Source organism: Pagrus major, chromosome 4 (assembly GCF_040436345.1).
Source record: "Pagrus major chromosome 4, Pma_NU_1.0".
Lineage (NCBI taxonomy): Eukaryota > Metazoa > Chordata > Actinopteri > Spariformes > Sparidae > Pagrus > Pagrus major.
The window spans coordinates 23336156-23357422 of NC_133218.1; the positions used below are offsets into that span (position 1 = coordinate 23336156).

The 21267-nt window shown below is 40.5% G+C and overlaps 1 protein-coding gene across 2 annotated transcripts in view; it reads right to left on the reverse strand.

Moving 5' to 3' along the window:
- Nucleotides 1-21267, reverse strand: part of sbf2 (SET binding factor 2) — a 101689-nt gene that overhangs the window by 33105 nt on the left and 47317 nt on the right. For both annotated transcript variants that reach the window (XM_073465124.1, XM_073465123.1), the window contains exons 7-17: nucleotides 19815-19947; nucleotides 17613-17721; nucleotides 17110-17223; nucleotides 16460-16537; nucleotides 16066-16179; nucleotides 15103-15231; nucleotides 14847-14945; nucleotides 14488-14692; nucleotides 14177-14286; nucleotides 13279-13428; nucleotides 6138-6206 (exon numbers count right to left, since the gene is read on the reverse strand). In XM_073465124.1, coding sequence (XP_073321225.1) covers nucleotides 6138-6206; nucleotides 13279-13428; nucleotides 14177-14286; nucleotides 14488-14692; nucleotides 14847-14945; nucleotides 15103-15231; nucleotides 16066-16179; nucleotides 16460-16537; nucleotides 17110-17223; nucleotides 17613-17721; nucleotides 19815-19947 — 1310 coding nt within the window. The remainder of the gene's footprint in view (nucleotides 1-6137; nucleotides 6207-13278; nucleotides 13429-14176; nucleotides 14287-14487; nucleotides 14693-14846; nucleotides 14946-15102; nucleotides 15232-16065; nucleotides 16180-16459; nucleotides 16538-17109; nucleotides 17224-17612; nucleotides 17722-19814; nucleotides 19948-21267) is intronic.

Here is a 21267-nt window from a genome sequence, read left to right on the forward strand (position 1 = left end):
TATGTGTAGGTCATTTTGACCGAGGTCATCTCTTCCTAATATGATGATAACACAAGCGTAAAGAGACATCCTAGACAGATGGCCAAGGAGGAGGACAGGGAAGCAGAGGAGAGAGGAGAGGAAAAGGGAGGAGGAAAGGAGAGTAAGAAGTGAAGATGAAGGGGAAGGGAGGGAGTATACCACTATCAGGCCCATCTGGCCGTGTGACTAGTGAAGAGGAGGAATGTAGACAGGGTTGCGGGAGAAAGGGTGAAAAACAAGCAGACAAACCACAAGGGGAGACAGAAAGGAGAAATGCTGTGTTCAGGTCGGAGGAATGAAGCTATCTGGATTTGGGATCTTGTTTTGAACTCTGGGACATGATCCCTAGGTTCACAATATGATGGACTGTGGCCTCCAAACATCGGCCATACAGCATCACACATGTCAACTGTGTCTCTGAGACTGAGAGATGGTGCATGTGTCACTGAGGGGAGTGTACACTTGTATGCAGACGCTGTGTCTGATATGTCACCAGCCTTGGGGCAGCAATGTTATTTACAAGTGTTTTGGAAGAATTCAGAGCATTCTTGAATTGTAGATACAAAAACAGTCATTATTTCTGGACGAGTCCTCTGTGGGAATGCATTCCTGACCCATACACAATCCATCTCCGCATTTCTGCAAGTCTACATGAGTCAGTGTATGCTGAGGAAGACTACTCGCATCCTGAAACCATAAAAACTCCCTATTCAAGTCGAACAATGTATTTATAGTGTTCAGCCACGTAAAACAAACACTGCAAAACATGCTGAAAGTCAGACTAATAAACAAACCCATCATGGTATCCATAGGCCGTAACTGTGTAAAAACACAACGTACAAATAACATAAATGTTCCTCAACAAAGTAAACACAGATACGGTAAGTGAAGAGCTGTGCAGCTCTGAGATACACAGGGGTCACGCAATACGTCATTTTCCTTGCAGGACATGGTGCAGAGCGGTTTGACGGAGCGAGCTGCCAAATCCCCCCCGTGCATAAACTATGGCTGAAAGAATGCTAACAGTCAAGTGTTCTTGTTGTGCAAGTCATCCAGAACTGGGTTTTTCACTGGCTGCTTTTTCACTCACTCTGGTGACACATTCAAATGTGAGAAGAAACATCATGTTGGACTGCAAAGGGCAGAATAACAACAGACCCAGGCGTCAATGACACCTGTTCATCTCCTGATAAACTCACCACTCACTAGATAATGAATGCCAGAGGAACTGTCTGCAGATTAGAGAATGACAACAAAATATAAAACCTAGCCTCTAACAAAGGCCCACTGTGCAAAGGTTGTGTGGTATTTAGATAAACTTTACCTACACAGGCCTAACGTCACTGTCCGTGCACTATGTAGGCCAAAAACATATTTTGCAAATCAGTTCTACCTTCCTTCTGTCTGGAATATGAACAAACCTCTAGCGAATACAGCCCCATAAGTGCCTCAGTTTGAGCAAAACATTCAAGAAGGGTCATGCTGAGGGCAAGCCAAAAGAATGGGAGAAGTAAAATAACATGAACATAGAATGTGGGTCAATAGCATTAAGCTGTTGTCAAAATATTGCCAGCAATAAAACTAAACACTGTCTGTCTCCATCCAGCCGATTCTGGGAGCAGATGGTTGCAGCGAGAGGGACCTTCCCACGTTCCCTGACCTGGAGACTTCAGGGCTATTGGGATGGTACCACTGTGAGCTTGCCAAAGTTTGGCCAAGAATACCAAACAGGGACTTGACCAACGTCAGACTCCTGAACTTGAGTCTTTTAATGTGTCGTGCCTGAGACAATTTTTTGGCATGCCATACAAGTAAAAAAACACAAAAGCATGGATTACTTATGAAAACTTGCACATTAGGTGCAAAATATGCACTACTGATTAAAATATGTTTTCTGGGAATGCCCTTCTGTATTCAATCTTTGGTCTAAGGCGGCTTAATGTGTTTAAAATATTCTGAACTTCCCAATCCCTTTGGTTCAATGATTATTATAGCAAATCTAACTACCCCCAAAAAGACGATAACACACTCATGGTTCTCCCCCAAGCCTCCATCGATAAAAGAGTGATTGAATGGTTATTGCTCGGGATATTGCTCTCATAGAACGATCATTAGCTGTAATCCCAAAAGCACAGCTTGGGATATCATCAGTTGGTCTCTTTCGAACCCACACTTCCTTGCACAGATATAATGTGTCACTTTGTTAGACTGTACTCCAACTAACAAACATTTAATTTACTCTATAATGTTTGTTTTTATCTTTTATTTTCTTTTGTCCTGTCTGTTCTTTCAAAATGTATTTATTTTCTTTGGCAAGGCAATGGCGGCTTGTATATAGTTTTGTGTCACATGTTTGTATGTACAAGAATCATCGTCTATGTTATATCATGTGACAAAGAGTTCATAAATATGTAGGAGATACTTTAACACTACCACATCTGACTCAAACAAAGAAAAGCAGAAACTAATTTATCTCCAAATTAATTAATATCGAAAAGTTTTGTCGAACATGAAAGAACCTCCTGTGCTTCTTAGACTGGTTCAAGATTTACGTCAACACACCGTTAAAGTGGGTCAGTGCAGGGCGGGTCAATGATTTGATTCACAGTAAAAACAACTTTGGACTTGTAAAAACTACTAGGAAACTGATCTGAAGGTTTTTCCATGTAGCAGAGCTTTCTTTACACAATGGAACAATGGCACTGCAACATCATATTTTAATGCCATCAAACCACTTCTTAAGTAGTACACAACAAAGTATGTGCATTTAGCGTTGTAAACACTACAGGCGTCACTCTCAATATCCTACTGATTTCTTCTGGGGTGAAAAAACACTACTCAGTTACTCATGTATTCTTTTCAATGACTTTCACAGCCTTGTCTGGTTAGTTTCAAGGACTGGTTAATCATCTACTGTATAAAGTATTTCCAACTGTTTGTAGAACACATAGCTACTGTAATGTATATGCAATGGATGAGAGAGCATGCTCACAGTCTCGCAGAGGTCGTTATATAAGTATCATGTTCGTATATCTTCTGAAAGCTGAGACGATACATTGTGGTGTATTTTAAAAGGTCTGTAAAAACAGCTCCAACTCCAACTGTCTGCTGTCTGAACTCATTATGTTATGTATGCTGAAGGCACATATTAGTTTCATTTATGCTGCCAAACGTCTAAGGCCCATTTTGTCATAATCAAATTAGCAAATGGAAGAAAAATGGATCAATTGGGATAATTCAGCGCCATGTATGCCTCTCGATCAACACCCACGATGACAGCTGCTGGGATGCTCCATTACCAGCTTTGTTTTTCTCACATTTTCACTGCATGATCCTCATGCCATTAAACCAGAGATTACAGAATCATTCTGGCAGATTCCCGCCTGACCTCACTTCACTTTTCACCCTTTGGGTGAGGCAGAGCTCAAACATGTCCCCAGTTCCAATCATCTAGAATACCAAGGAAAAATCTGTTGCTTTCTCAAATTATTACTCTTTCTAATTACGCGTCAGCGCCAGACTTGGAATCGTCTGTCATCTTCTAACCTAAAAAGCTGCAAAACACTCCATTGTGTAATAATTAGGACTAAGTCATGAATATTCTTATGAAACAGTATTTCCCTTGAAGTGGTATAATCTTGTCACATGGCTTAAAAAGGACACACAGCTAAGAAACAGTGGTGTTATTAATTAATTTGTGATACTGGTGGCCTTGAAGAGAAACAAGAAAAACATCACACACAGGACTTATCGAGGGAGTTACATCAGCCTGTGGCATGTGAACCGGCTGAGTCATGTGGCGGTAGAGAGCAGGCCAGGTCCCAGTCCAGCCCATTAGGGTATGGCACTGGTACCCGACAAAAAGCCACTGTGAACAGTTGTGTCTGTCCCCATAGCAACGTCCAAGCTGTGGGGACATAGTTGTGGTGCATGATGCGGATCCCCTGTGTTGATAATGTGGTATGGAAGCCAAAGGCTGTGGCATGTCCTCTGGATTTTGCTATGGAGGGGTTTAACATGCTGATCTGTGGATGTACATGCTCAGGGATCAGCAAAGGTCAAAGGTTGAGAAAGATGTCCTTCCTCTGGCTATTCCCTTCAGTTTAGTGTCCATTAAAGCCAGAGGGTGGAACATAAATACATCTCCTTTCTTTCTGCTTGTCTTGAAAGAATTGGGAGAACGATATGTTCTGTGCCAGACATTTCTCAGTTCAAATATACAATTGTGAGAGCCCTTCATTGGACAAACTATGCAATGGTTTATAAATCTATCTTTGGCAATTTTTGTACTGACCTTTCTTGTTACATTTTCGGTCGACATGTACCCCAATACTGACGTATCTACATGACGTTAATGATGGCTGACATTTAGGCACGGCGAGTTTAATTGCTATCAGTCTAATCTCACTTCAAAGTAGATATATTATCAGAAATACTGATAACACTACTTCTGTTGTTTCACTGAAGAAATTCTGAGAAAACCGTCCACTGTGGATTTACGAAACAGAAATTGCTTTGAAGTGATAAATTACTTTGACATGGTTTAACAGGCATGCACAAAGCGAAGAAACACTGACATTATTGATTAATTTTCCGACACTGGTGGCCTTGAAGAGAAAAAACAAAAAACATAACTTCAGACTTATCCAGGGAGTTACATCATGTGGCATGTGAACCGGCTGAGTCACTGAGGCTGTTCAGACCTGATATCAACATGCTTTCTGAGTGATCCGATTGCAAGCGGACAGATCTAAGTACAGGTGTGAACACCTCCAAGACACATTGAGGACACATTTGAGATCCAATCACTCAGACCACATTCGAAGGTGGTCTGGGCCGCATCTGACGACATTCTTTTAGCAGTGTGTACAGACATGTGGCTTGGGCCACACTGAAGGACCACCTACTCAACTGACGTCCTCCACAAAAGAAGCAGCCACAACAATCACAATGGATTCAACTCTGTCTGATTTCTATTTCTATTCCTCTTTCAACTAACCATTGAACTAGTAACCACAATATCACCAGACTTCTTTATAAATCACATGATTTTAAGAGTTGCTGTGTGAGGAGAAACTTAAACTTTGCTAAAATATATTCTAAATTATTGGTGCCCTCTTGTAAATTTGGCATTAAATACAATACATTAAGATGTTTTTTGCTTGTAAAAAGTGTCAGTTTGTCACGCCATCACTGCACCAGCCTGTGTCTTTTCATGTGTAAAGTGCGCCCTGTCTGCTTCCATGTCCAAAGGGTGTCGCTCCTCCCAACAGCTTTTTAAACGCACTATTTCAACTGATTTTACCAGTTACAGAAGATTTATTAAAGAATATAACAAATTGAAGGTAAACATATGTAACTTTACAAATACAATTAACATTTACTTATAAAGGCCACTTATTTTGATGCCTGAGGAGAAAGTCCCCAGACTCCCTTAAGAAAATACAAAATTCTGAGATTTTTTGCGTTAGAAGACACTTTATAAACTTTGTGAAACGCTGTCTACAAAAAATTCTAAACAATTTGAGCGTACTTGTTAATTCGGCAAACGTAACACATCAAGATATTTCATTTTAAACATCGTATCGGTTTGTTCCAGTGATGTACAGGTATATCTGCATATAGAGCGGGGCAGTGAGATCCGATCCGTGTTCACTGTGGATAGTTTTCACTGCGTCCAGCACGGACCAGTCAGTATGAAGTGTGGACTAATAGCTGTTCTCCTCCTGGACACTGCTGGGGTGCCCTTGAGCAAGGCACCAAACCCCTATTTGCTGTGAGGTGCCTGGCTACATGGCATTCCCCTCATTCTGAGGGGATTTATTAATAAATTCATTTATTGGTCCTGTGTGTGCATGTGTGTTCATTTTGGGTCTCAGTGTGTTTATGATGAATAACTAGGATATTGTTACACTTTTTTTTTTTTTTCAATTTTGTTTCAAATGTATTTGTCAAAAATAAAATAAAATCGTATATGCATGGCTAGAAACCACTTAGGATAAAAGAGAGATATCTATATAGATTTTGGGTTTTTTGAAGCTCCACTGACACTGTACACAAAAGAGAAGCCTTACAATGAGCCCACACACATCTTCCTCTGTAATTAGTGTCCTTACCCTGTAAAAGGCTGTTGACAGGGGCAGCAGTGCAGCAGCCACCGTGTACTCCTCGGAGCTGGAGCAGTCCTGTGGGTCAAACAAACATGAGAGAAGTGAGGGCAGGACACAGCAGGAGACATGTTACACAGTTCTGTGAACATCTTTTTTCACTGAGGCACAAGTTTCCAACAGAGAGGTCACACACACCGGGGCAAGAAGGGAAACTCGGCTAAAGAAATTTGACCATGTTGTTAGTGTATTACTGCATCTATTCTGATGGCGTATGCATCGCTAAGAAATGAGACAAAACTTTGTGTCTTTCAGTACATGAGTGATACACGGTTTTAAAATGTGTAATGCAGAGATGTGATATAGGTGGAACAATGGGGGCAAAGATCTCTAACGTAACAGCAAACGTAACTTCCTGTTACATAAAGACACTCTGTCCTATTGAATGTCAGGCAATGCAAACCCCCCCCCACCCCAAAAAAACCCCAAACTCTCATCTATTTGAACATATGCTTTCAATAGCCTTATGTAATCTCTGCTTTGCAACAATAAGTCAGAGCATTCCAGTCTTCAATTTATTGGTAATTTTGATGATTTACATTCTTGAACTAGATTAAAAGTAAATCGCAACATGTTGCACAAAATCAAGTTGTTTCGGCCATAAAATGCTGCATCCATTTATCAAGAAGTAACAGTTAGCCAGTGAGAAAATGTCATTCTCTTTCCTTCTTTGTTTTTTAGATTAGCAAATAGTTGAAAACATTCCCTTTTTGACTTTTACACACCATGCCAGAGTGTCTTTGTATTTGGGATTGTTTTGGGTCAAAGGGGCGGTACTTAATGGGGCTTTCAAGAGCATAGTGTTCAGATGAATAGTACATTAAGAGGCTTACAGAGGGGGACTCAGGGCCACAAAACAAAACTTCTTCTTCTTGCAGAGATCACAGGGAACGATGAGAACAGGAGAATAAGAGAAAAGGATGCGAGTTGGACTCAAAAGTACTTAATTCACAGGAAATTGGTACTTATCTCTAGTAAGCTTTGTTGGGATTTATTTGTTGAACGCTGTAAATGAGAATGGCCAGAGGAAACTTGATTTAAGACCATGTACAAACAACAGGACTGGTTCTGACCTGGTGCCTCACCTCATAACCCTCAGTGGGACTGTGGTTTTTTTTAAACGCATTTAGCTTTAAGTTCATGAATACATTTTCCAACATCCTAACAGAGTCTTTAATTTTGCCAGTATAGATAAGGATAAGAATGCTACACTTTCTGATAGTAGTCTGAAGTGGGGGCCTCTGTTACCACCATCCCTCCAAAAGAAAGAAAAAAAAATAGACACACACACACACACACACACACACACACACACACACACACACACACACACACACACACACACACACACACACACACACACACACACACACAAGAATGTAGAGACAGGAGAAAATGTAAAACACAAGTTTCACAGCCACACATAAAAGGCTGGCCCCCCGTCGACTGAGCAACATTCTTTCTGTTTTATTTTTCTTGTCGCAAGTGTTTTTCTTTGCAGTTACTTGGGCTGCGGTAAAATGTTCCAGCTTGGAGCGGCACCAAAGCATTGTTTACCGTCATTCTTAACAATGCGGCAGTTCACAGGAGTTCATGGACCCCAGTCATAACAGCACAACAAGTGGAAACGCACAGGCAGAGAAGTGCGAATAATTAACAAACCAACATACTTCAGACAAAAAGAACAGAACAGAATCTTATGATGAAAGACATGTTGAGCTCTGAAAAAGCCACGTGCTGTAGATCAGGGGAGCCCAAACAGTTTTTCTTTGGAGGGTTAGGTGGGCAAAAGAAAACACATATTGTATTATACTAAGTATTGTATAATTTAGATGCAATAAGGCAAAAAGCTTCCTCAACTGGCTCACTTCCAGTTTTGTGTCACTGCCCACCGAGCTCAGATTATGAAAAATAATAAATAACTAAAATGGCACTCATTAGAGTGTATACCTTCGCCAAGACCCAACAGTCCCCTTAAATTCAATCAAGCCGAATCCAAAAATCACATAAAACATATTTAAACTGCTACATAAGGATTTTTTATTTTGATCCGCATTTGTCACCTAAATATGCCTGATTTTTTTTCACCAAGATCCATCCATTATTCCGTGGCAAATTAATAAAAATGTTGAAAAATCTTGCAATATTAAAGAAAGTGAGAAAACTTTTCTGGATTCGTCCCTTTATCCAAACAACAACAAATGGTAATGGGGTCTGTTCTGGGCTGAGACCCATCCTCCAGCCAAGTTTCAAGGAAATCTGTACAGTAGTTTTTTTTGTGTAATCCTTCTGACAAACAAACCACTTAACGGACACGAGGAAAACATAGGATAGGAAAAAATAACCCTTGGCAGAGGTAATTAGGAAACCTGAATATTTAAAGAGCATTTTATCCCCCAAAAATAAAACAGCAGAATCAGTCATATTCTATTAATAATTATTATTAAAATTATTCGCTAAAACATCTGGTGGGCCAACTTTGACTCCCAGGCCCCACTTTGGGCAGCCACAGTGAAAACATCACAGTCTTTGTTGCTTCAACACGTCCTATCTTATATAAAGTAGACATTATCAGGTCTACTTAAGCCACACTCATTATCTCCTACAAACCTTCACCTTTATCTCCTGTAAGCAGACACAGAGGCGAAGTGACACAAGGTGAGCAGATAGCAGCGAAATCTACAGCAGGTCTGAGCTCTGACTGATTGAAAAGTGAAACCTGAGGAGGAGCAGCATCATATGAGGAACTTGACAAAGGCAAGGGTATTGCATTTAGGACTAAATCATTGTCATTGAGCTGAATAGATCCACATGGTGCAGGGTGGGGGATTTATGTTTGTTGTTTAATATTTGGTATTTCAGGAATGGACGGGGTTGTGTATACCCACATTTCTGTTTGCAAGGACACCCTGCCGTCTTCCTTTCCTCCTATTATTTACTTTATGTCTCATCATTTTCCCCCTCGAAGCTGCAGGAGCTGTGATAGCTACGATGACTAACACAGCTATTCTGTCTCAGACACGTATACCGCGAGGAAAAACAAGAATGCTGAGCATGTGACAGAAACGCTGGAGGATGTGAACAAACAGCAACTTCCTGTGAGTTCAACAGAAGTTAGCACTTTCCAGGAAAGCTGCGAGATGAACTGACACTTATGGCATGCTTTTATGAGACTTTCGTGCCTACCGACATACAAGACATTCTTAACTCAGAGGCTTTTGTTGTTAATTGTGACTTGAATCATTAATAGTATGAGGAATAAGTTACATAGTTGACCTCTGTGCTGTCCAGATGAGCAACAAACAAAGATTGCATAGCGTAAGCATGAAATCTGATTAATGCAGATGTTTACCTGGCCATACTGGTGAGCATCCTCGAGAAACAGTTATCTGAACATGGGAATGACACCCAGTGCTGATTCCCAGTGACCATGTTAAGCAAGGCAGTCCATCAAGGCCACTAAGGCAGATGGGGGCCATGTTCTCACAGCAAGAGACTAATTTATAATCCAAATAATGTAAAACTGTGATGAAGTCATCTATTTGCTATTAAAGGAGATGTTCAAAGTGATTAAAGTGCAGCAGGCAGCCTTTTTGGCTCCATGTGGGGGACGCAGGGTACAGACTCAGCTGGTAGGCCCTCCAGTTCTTCGGCAGTCTGTGATTCAGACAGGACGTCAGATTAAGTGCCTCGTACTTTCCAACAACATCTGCGTGTAACGTGTGCTCTTGCACGCTGTTCCACATCAGACGGTCAAGCTCACGATCATGCGGAACTCATGGACTCCGTGCGGCTGCGGCCGCTTCCCATGGACCTCCCGTCCTAATCCCCTCTCACAGTAAACTGCCATTCAGAGTGTGTTTTTGAGCACCATCATGAGGCCCTGGGCCATGAGAGAGCAGAGCACAGAGGGCTCATAATCCTATCTGACAGGAAATGGTTGGGATGCCAGGATACATCCACAGCAGGACTCATTCCCCCACATGGCTTGCGCAACGTTCAACTTCTAAAAGCCTTCAGCACTGACTGACCAGTTCACACAAACACTCACAAACAAGTAAATGTGCAATTAACCCAAATACCTGAATGAGGGTCGTTACTGTGTGTGATTCATGGAACAGAAACAGCACAGATAAGGATTACAACAGATGTTTAAACAGGAAAAAGCGTCATTGTAAACTTTTATCGGACGTCGACTCATTCCTGAGGATGTATCAACATTCTTTTTATGCATTACAGCAAAAATGTAAATAAAGAAAAACAAAGAACTGACACGGTACAGCACACCTGATTTGAATGTCTTCACCTTTGACCTACTGTACATTTTTGAATCACACATCGTTCCCCTGCAAATCTTTCAAAGGAAAACACTGATTGCAACCAGGTGAAACAACTGTCATTTAGCCTGAAGTCAACAGTTAAACAATAACTGTTGTTACCGGCCTCATAATGATGATGTCATTGCGAATCAATGTGTCACATCAACATGTATGCCAGCAATCCTAATGAGGCAACATGTTGTCATCGTACAAAGAGCAAGCAACATTTTTTAGAGCACAAGTCACTTTGGTCTTGCTGGGCTCGGAAGGACCTTTAACATGCATGCATACACACACACACACACACACACACACACACACACACACACACACTAAATATCATTTTGGGGTTCTTACGTGGCTGGGCGTTGCAAGAAAGCAGCGTGCAGAATATGAAAGTAATTACTGGCCCGGCAATTTATTATTTATATTCGTTTCACAGCTCATCTGAGACGAATCCCTCACAACCAAGTGGAGACCAAGAAATGAAAGCCAGGAACAAACTCCTGGCCCCCATCTTGAAACCAGAGAAGAAATGACAAACAATTTGCAGTAAAATCTAAACAAACAAACAAACAAACAAACAACAAGCCAGAAGAGAAGGCTTGTGACATCTTATCCCATATTAAAGTTAATAAAACTGAACTACACATCAAATCGCTTGGCCATGTGTGTAATTTTTAGTTGTTTCCCCTTGTGTGTGGCTGTGGAACATTGGCTTTTAAGCAGCATGTCAGAGGGCAGCAAGGGAGACAAATTAGTCTCTAAAACTCACTTAAATATAAATATATAGTTATAACATAGATAATATGATTTTAGATGGATGATATTAGTCTTGATATAAGTTAGGTGAGACATTTATTTTACTGTATATCGTATTATTATGAACAGATTAAATCAAAATAGTGGAAAATGTCCTTGACAAAATAAGGACTGCAGAATTATGACCAGAATCACACATTTTATATTCATTTCAGAGGTTTGTATTGTTCGCTTCTTGTTAAAGCTCATTTTATGTCTAACATTGGATCACTTAAAAAAACAACAACAACAATAAAAAAAAAGATCTCACTCATCTGTGAGACAAAAGCGAACACATCAGGATCTTATTTTAACACACACAAAGAAAAGATGCACAGGCTGTCTGGCTATCAGCTGTGCCCACGATCATGGGACATTGAAACAGTAAACCTTTTCATCAATTTACCCTTAATTATAAGTCAAGTCTCGACTAGAAGAGGGCATGCAAGAGATGGTGGTATTATCTACACATTGTTCCACTTTTTGGCCTTTCAACAAATGTGCGTCACTGACAATATGCTGTGGAAGCGAAGAGTTCATCTCTGCTCCTGGAAATCTGGACATTCATTTGTCAGGATAGAAAGGATTGTGTAACAAGCTTCTCTTTTCACCTCATCCTGTATACGTGGACATACATAACTGAGTAATCAGTATTCTTGCTCATGTAGACACTATTTTTGCCAAATTCATCAATGCTGCACTTGGCCTCATTTTGTTCCGTTGCATAATTGTGGAGCAAATGACACGTCAAATGACCTTGCCTGTCCCTGGGCCCAAGCAGATGGTGGGATTAATTGGCTTTCTATCATTTGTGGGAAAACAAGAATGACTGGAATCTAAAGTCACTCCATAAAAGCTGCACTCTGTGAGGACTGCTTAAAATTATTAAAGTCCCTGTAAAGGCCCGATTCAAGGCAGTAAAACATGAGGAACTACCAATAAAGACCCGGCTGCTCGAGTTGAGTGAAGCCTCACTGACTCTTTATGAGCTGCACAAAAACACATTACTTACTCACTTTGACAAGTAGCCGAGGCATGAGGGCACCAGGAAGAGACAAACATATTATCTGATAAACAATGAGCAGCATCGCCGGGACTCAAAGTTACAACATGCTGCCAGAGTGTTATACACAACGATAAACTTCAAAATACAGAAAGAAGTTGAAGAGGAAGGACTGGCTTGTACTATATATGTGCATGTGTACTGCTGTCCCAAGTACACACTGCTTATACTGAATCTTAACCAATTATATCTCATAAAATAAGGAATTTAGGTTACAGTGCAAAAACATTTACATCTGGCCTGTAACGTTTGACATCAGTTCTAGATATAGAAATTTGAAGAAGAAAAATATTTTTCATAAATACTTTTGTTTATTGTCTCATTGTTTGTTTGTGATTGATAAGGTCAACTCTTAACATCAGTTTTGGTCAAATCTGTTGAGAAGACCGAAGAGAAAAATGACTTTGTTGACATTTACCAGCTAAGAATTTTTCATTGAGTTGATCTTTCAACAATAATCATATTATATTTTTATCTGAGGAACAACACAATAAGTCTGAGATTCACATTCAGTTTTGTTAAGATCACTTCACCACAATGGTTTAGATCAAATACCAGTTTGGAGCAGAATAACAAAAAAAGGTAAAAAATATATAGAAATAGTGCCAGTCAGCCTTCGCTTTCCTTTGAGATTTCACACCCGGTTGAAGACAAAACAGAATTGTGAAAGAAACGTTTATGGGAAACCAGTCAAAATGCTGACAGTGTCATTATTCAGTAGCCATTCAATTGTGCAATCAATATCTACTCCATAATGATATGTAACGCAAAAAATGCAACATCAACAAGAACAAAGAAAGAGGGACAGTATGATTGAACATTTCCCATCAGTTGACTGTACAGATCCTCTAGAGGGGTAAATGGGTGTCTGTGACATGTTAGCATGACAATCTGTTATGTGGCTTACCTGGAGGGCACAGTTCATCATACGAATGATGTAGTCGAACTGTTGGTGGTCCATTATGGCGCGGTTCTGCTGAACGTGTAGACTCAGTTCCTCTGTCAGACATTGACGAGCGGCTTTGCCTTTCAGTGCGCGCAGTGCTGCTGGCAGCGACTGTCAGGACGAAGAGAAACAGAAGAAGTATTTTTATATAAAGTGAGGTTGATTTCAAAGAGAGTTTGTGATTGTTCAAAAAATCTTTGCATCTTGAGATTTTTCAGGCTTTTTGAGAAAGCAGACCCTTGTTTCATGAAATATTTATTACATATAATATGTAATAAGGAGCAATTTGATTTTGTTATGCATTCTGTGCCTACAGCAACACTATGTACCAACACAGTACTTTCACTACTTAATGGTGTTCACAATGACAATTTGGCAGCAAATAATTTACAGCCTCACGGGGGGTTCAGAGGATGCAAGTTATGCATTCTTACATATGCACAGAGATGCAGGCTTGGATTATATAACTCCCATATGAAGCCAGAGGGATACATAAAGTAACTGGCAGCCATCCCATTTGAAACACAGTGATGCATACTGGGCAGAATGTTCACCTACGTCCTCACATACATGGGGCCACAATGAAGGAAAATTAGAACTGACATCTTTGTGTAGTGTGGATGCTTGTAGAGGCAAACACAAGAGGCAGGAACATGGATTATAGTTATTAACATTGATTCAGATAGTATCTGTTACAGGCCCATCTATTTCTGTGTTGGAGTCCCTGTGTGCCAGCTGCGAGACATTAACGTGATGAAGGTGAGGACAGATCTACAGCTCAACAAAGGGCAGATGCCTTCAGTTAATGAGCTCGTCTAAAGGCTGATTAGCTCCCCTGGTGAAAGACATTGTGCAATACCTTTTCAGTCTCCAGGGTCTTGTTGTCAAAGATGAAGGAAATGCAGCCTCGCACCACCTCCAGTCTGCGAGCGCTGTTAAACACGGAGCCACTCTTACCCATAATGGACACTAGAATAGCAGAGAAAGACAGAACAACTGAGGAATCACTGCAGGATACAACAACAGCTGCTGCAAAAGTCAGAACTTTATCACATGTCAAAGATGTGTTCTGCAGATAAGAGTTACTGTATGTTAAATCTGCCACTGTCACAGAGATTTAACATCGACGCAGTATTTTTGTACATTACGGCTGATTAAAGTTGGCCATACCGACGGGTGGTCCGGCAGGTACAACACATTTCCTCTCAAGTCGTGTGGACGGTGGTACACTGCTGTGTTTTGCCACACCCTCTTGCAGCAACTTCTCCACCTTTTCATCATCCAGCAGGGGGAAGGGTACCTGGTGCACCCTCAGGTGGGATCCCTCTGATGGCCGAGGCACTTTCTGGAATGCCATGTGGGGGTTTGGGTTCTCCTACAGAACACACACGAGGGATAATAAGATACTCAGCTGTATATACAGTGGATACACAGCAAAACACATGTGGAGCATGCTAAAATGAGGATGTCTGTGCTATATGGTACAATCACAGTCCAACAAAGATGGAAATATCAGCATGAAGTCTTACATTTCTGTATAGTTGCTCAGAGAGTTCCCTGATGTGCTTCTGCAGCTTGGCAGGGCTGACCTCTTCTTCCTTAAAACTGTCAATGTCTAAGGCCACCAGCTAGAAAACACACAAACACACAACAAGTGAGCTTATTATACAGATCGGGTATCGTCATTTTAGTGTATAAAATGATGGTGTATGAACTTCTCCACTTACAGCTTTAAAGTTAAGGGTAATAAAGTTCAGTTTTAAGTGGAGCGTCATGCTACAGTACCTCATCAAAGAGATCGCAGGCTCGGTAAGGCGGACCCCTCTCTGAGACGAAGCCAGCGAAGGCCATGCCATCCAAAACCTTGGTCAGAAAATCATTCTCGATGAGGCCCCGCTGGCCGAGGAAGGCAGTCTGGATAATGTCAGAATTAGAGCAGTTACAACCCCACACAGATGGGAGCAATGTAATCTTGTACATATGGACATAGTGCGGAATGAAAAACAAGCAGAGCGACCACAGCCATTTTTAGAATAGCATTAAAAAACCTTAAAAAAAAATAAAATAAATCTCTGCAAGGGGCCCTGAGACCAGCATCTTTTATTGTTGAAATCATGGATAAGTCCTTCAGCATGTACAAAAGGGGGAATAAATCTTGTTTTAAATGACTACATGCAAATGAATCTAATTTACTTTACACATAATTATTTGTGCTTGTGGGTAGAAGAGATAAAACACAGTTCAGTCAAGCCTTCCCCACTCAGCAATTCCAGGCAAATAAGCAGAGCGTTTGTTTATAATGTGATCCATGTGGGGTACTTTGAGGATGATGTGCTGAGGGGTTACCACGGAGACACCACAGACACGAACAAACAAAATCCCCGGCGCAAAACAAAAATGTAAACCTAATACGTTTCATATGGCTCATTGCCGGGCTTTGCCCAAGGTTACGGGATTGTGTCCGGAGCTTGCATAAACAAAAGGATAGCATCACGGAAGAGTCATGGAGCCTCTACAACACATTACAACAACACAAATACACACTCTATGAACCCCTGACAGGTTTATCTGTTCTTACATGTAATTCCACCCTCACTGCTGGACTCCAGCTAAAAACAGTTTTGGCAGATTAAAAGAACAAAATGATTGCTGAGGAGTTTAATCTTAGGTTACCATATTGGAAAATAAGGTTTTTTTTGCAAAATTTGAATTCCAGCACTGGAAATTTCCATTATGTCGTTATCTCACCTTGTGAAAATGAATAACGGGTTCAGAATGGATGCGGATGAGCTGCAAGCAAGACCTGTAGCCCTGGAAGAGTTGTGCAAACAGCCTGAGAAAGACAGCTCTCACCTCCTTGTCCTGGAACACACACACACCATCATGACTCATCAAACAGCAATGCCACTAATGCAGCCTGATAAGTTAATTATGCAACACACTTGTTATTTGTCTTTAGGGTAATGGGTTACCGTCAGTTAGTGCCCTCACTCCAACGCTAAACTTTTAGCGATAAGAGATTTTGTCTGATGAGGGCAATCATGTCCTCCTCATGTGGGAGGAGGAGGTCGTCACTCCTTACAATGAGACAGCCTGAGGGTCATGAATGAATGGACGACATGTGATAGTGGGGCTGACTTACCAACAACTTGAGGTTGGAGGGTGCAGTGCGAGGCGGAGGGAACGCGTTGTCTGCTATCTCCAGATCTGGGTGCAAAACCTACAAGGAATACATTTATCTCCAGGTGATTTATTGGTTTTCATGCAGCCGATGCTCTTATCTACATCGACTTTGAATAAGTGCAACAACAACAGAAGTAAACATTCCTCAAGCATGATGAGTAAACAGATAAAACAGCATACCATAAAAAGTGTCACATGATTTAATTAAGTAAAGTAAGAACATAAATTTTACAAGGAAGTTTGTGCACAACAATCCAAAACACACTTAACAAGAACCTTATGTGTGTTTGTCTTTGTGAAAGATGGACTGACAAACAAGGAGGACATGCTGTGATTTGTCCATTTGGTGTTAATTGTCATCATATTATCATTATCTAAATAATCGAGTTGCAGTGTCTGTGGCATCACAGATAGGACACACATCTTGTTTCAGTGAACATTCAATTCAAACTAAATCAAGAAATTATTGTCCTTTATTGAGCAAGACAGCTTTTTCAAGTCATGTTATCCTGAGAGGATTTTAATTGCAATGGCGTGATAAAATCTCATATTGTCCCATCCATAAGTGCATGTGTGTGTGTGTGTGTGTGTGTGTGTGTTCATACTTACAAGAGACAGGGCTGTCTGGGTTTGGTGTAACACCGGTTCAGGGAGCACAGACAAGTGGATACACTCAGGAATCTTTATTGTTCCTCCATCCAGGTCAGCAATAATAACATCCAACTGGTGAACACACATAAAACACACTGACAGGTCAGGTGGTTTGATTGCAGCTGGAGGGAGTACTGTGCGTAACAACAGGCATGTCTGACGAGGTTCAGCCGAAACCAGCTAAACAAACATCATGTTGAAGTGCAGATTACTTAATCTTCATGCGTAAAAACTTCCTGACAACAAAAGGGCCTGTTAAATTTAAACTCTCCAGGTCAGCAGAGAGAACAAATCCTTAAATGCCACAACCATCCTCACTTTGAGGTCATCAAAATAAACTCTAAAAGAGTCCATTATTTGTTACTGATTTACAGGTGTTGGAAAGCTTTTAACAATTTATGATATACAGTATGTTCTGCAAGTAAGTAAGACAGATTACTGGGTGCCACATCTGCACTCACCAGATCCTGGATTTCACTCTGAAACATGGAGTGCACTCCGATGATGAAGGGAGTGGGTGAGCTCAACACCTCCAGCAGCCGCGAGGGCAGAATAGGGATGTATGGGTAACTGAAAACACAAGAGGACATTAAAAGTGAATACACATAATATGTACAATGAAATGGGGATGACAGATGTGGAAGAATTACACAATAAGTGGACATCTGAGAGCCTAAAATACACATCCCTGCAGGGAAGTGATGCGATTGAGTGTAAGCTATTATGAAACTCAAATGAGTAAACTCTCATTAAGTGGTAAAAGAGCAGATAAAAGATAGAAACTGCATGAGGTATTCACGGGATCTTCATAAATTTAGCAACAGCGTCATTTACAAGCCTTGGGATTTTTTTTTACAGCATCATCATGTACCAAAACTCATCTACCAAATCTACCATCTACTGGCATGGACAAAGTGTAAAATGAGACAGACTCAAAAATCAGGAAATGATTGTCAAACAGGAAGATGGATTTCATTTCACTACAACAGTGAAACTATAATCTCATTCTTTTAAGCTACTTGCTGTATCTAAAGCAGCCTTTTAGGACAAGAAAATAATTATTTAATTAACATATGTATGTATCATATCGGCCTCCTGTAACACTCATCAAGACCAGGATTTTGTGCCATTCGTTTGTTACTAATGGAAGGCTTGTTTTGCACATAAAGCACATGAATTTTGAAACTGCAGAGGAATTTTTTGTGAGTTATAGTAATAATATTTCGGTAAGACAGGAAAATGAACCATTAGGGGTATTTACTTATTCTAATTCTTCTCATTATTATTATTATTATTATTATTATTAATAGTATTTGCCTGTGATGTCATTGCACAGCAGATCAAGGAAACAAGAGACACTGTGAGCAAATACTCAAGACACTGGGGCATCTAGATTAGGAGTGGATTTAAGCAATACTACATGAGAGGGTGGGCTTTAACATCTTTTGTGGCATGACAGTGCTGCGGTCAGGACACATTCAGCTACTACATCTGCAAACTTGTCATGAATTAACCTAGCTAGTAACGCTGGCACCCCGTGCACCGGCACATTAAAGACATTAAAGTTGATCATAACAATTATTCTAATAAATGATACTTTAACAGCTGATAGAAATAGCCAATCACACCACTTGGTCGGAAATACTTGTTGTATAATGTACATTAGGTGGAGGGTTGATGGTTCAATCCCCAGCTACATGCCACATAATTTAGTGATTTGGGCAAGATACTGAACATTAGAGGACATAAACAGTTTGCTTCCACTGATGTGTGAATGGGTGAATGAGAGGGGCACTGTACTTTCTCCAGCTCAGTAACAAAGACCCAATTCCAACACATTTCATCAAACTGTTCTCTTTCTATTTCTTGACCTCTCTTCTTTGTCTTTCTTTTCTTCGCTTTTGTTTCAGATGTTCATCACCCCTCAAACAGAATCTGTTATGAAGCTATTATCACACTCATAACAACACATGCATGTTGTCATTGATATATCCTCCTCCTTTTTCAAGGAGGACATTTTGACATATCACAGAAGGGGGATACAAGGTCCTGATAGTATGCATGCAGGCTCACTGTCGCAGATTAAATACAACAGAGCCATTTTTAATGTTATGAGTAACATCTGTGCTCTTTCTACAATGCCAGGCCAAAATGTCTACTGTGAAAAAGGCCTGTCTTCTTCTTGTACGTATGTTACATTTTTCCTGCTTCTGTTTATTCACCTGTTGTGTTGTGTTATCTTTTGCCTCACCAGACACAGGACTTCTGGTCATGTGTGGCTTTGAAGTAATTTCTAAAAAATTCTACACCACAGAAAATAATAACTTCTCCTAAAACTCCCTCTGAGGATAGTTTCACAAGATGGATAATAATGATTGCATGTGTTCTAAAAAGAGAAGTCAGTTACTGCACACGAGAAAGGGAGTTTTATGAGAAGTGAACTCTAAAAGTGAGTGGAAAAATTTAAAGTTACTATATCTGCAAGGTTAAACAAGGTCATTTTGTGCGATCTTAAAGTGGAATCTTATCAGACAGATACGCTTATTCCTACAATGTTAATCATCAGCCGAATCACAAGGTAGGGAAGTCATGACACCAGCCACTGTGTGAGTGGAAAATCACATGAGACTCTGTCCTGCCACTGGCTTCCAACACACACTTACCTGTATTTAAGGGGAAACATGAGGGCTTCCAAGGCGCGACATGCCTCACCGAGCCTCTGGTAACTAGTGGAGTGGAACAAAACCTTGTGTTCTGTCAGAACCGCACAGAACAGGCTCAGAACATTTTGGATTCCTGGATTGAGAAAACAACAGAGGATGAAATGAATGAGGTATTTGTTGGAATGTGACGGCCATATTGTTCCAGATCATTCATCAAACATTCGTGGCTCTTTGTGGACACATATCAGAACACACAATATTCATCTGGGAGTTCTGTTCAGATCCATAACAGCTTCAAGACCGATTACTGCAATTCAAAACATGCAATATTCTGTAGAATGTTGGCAGCGTTATGCAGCAACCATACCAATGCTACTTAAAGACTGGGTGGCAATGTTTGTGCACTTGTGTACTGATCTCACTTTGAAGATCCAGGAGGATGAGCTGTGTCGGTGAGGGAAAAGCCTGCAAGTACTTTGGTAACTCAATTTATTTCAGAAGAGAGCATTACGTTGTCTGCATAGGCTGCTGCTGCCTCACACTGAATAAACTGATTATGTGAATTATGTCTCTACAGTGTGTCTTTGTCATTGCTTGGTGACTTGTCTGTGTTTTCCACTGCATGGGGCAAACACATGTAGGTAGTAGGACTGGAGCATTATGTAATAAATTTAGAGCAAAAAGAGCAGTTTATGTGTTTAAGTAAACTGCTGCAAATTGTTTTTGCTATAAAATTGTTCCGACTTCTTTAAGGGTAATGCTACTTATTTCACACGTACAGTAGTACCCCCCCAAGACCTTTACACACACTTTGATGTGTACCTTTAAATCACAGGTTTTTTTTGTTTTTTGTTTTTTTGTGTATTTACTACTAAGTGCAGTTGCCAAAGGCTGTTGCCAAACAACAACTGCAATAATATCAGTTAGAATCACTTCACATAAACTGCTCTTTGAAGATGTGCAACCTGCCGGCTCGTGAGGACAAAAACAAAACATTTCGAAGGAAATGGTTAAAAGTTGATCTTAAACACGAATACAAAAATCTGTGGAAAAACAAAAGGAAATGACACACTCTCATACAGTATAAATAATATTTCAAATACCGATCTGACAATCAGGAAGAATTCTAAGTTTACAGTTCCTGTTATTGTTTCCTATCGAGCAACTGACAGACCAATTCATCACACATTGTGAGTGATAAAGAGAGAGGAACACTGGCAGACATGTATCCGCGCCACTGGGGGCGCTGAGTCTGGATGTTTGGCTGCCTGAGTCGAGCACTTCAGTGGTAAACAGGAAACTAAACACCAGCCTCAACAAAATCAAACCAAATGGCTCCAGTTTTTTCATCTTTTATAAACATAGTAGGTCCAAATGCTGTGATGTTATTTTTGGTAGCACTGCTTTCTATTAAGAGCATGCCTCCGGTTTTACAATCACACCTCAGATTCAG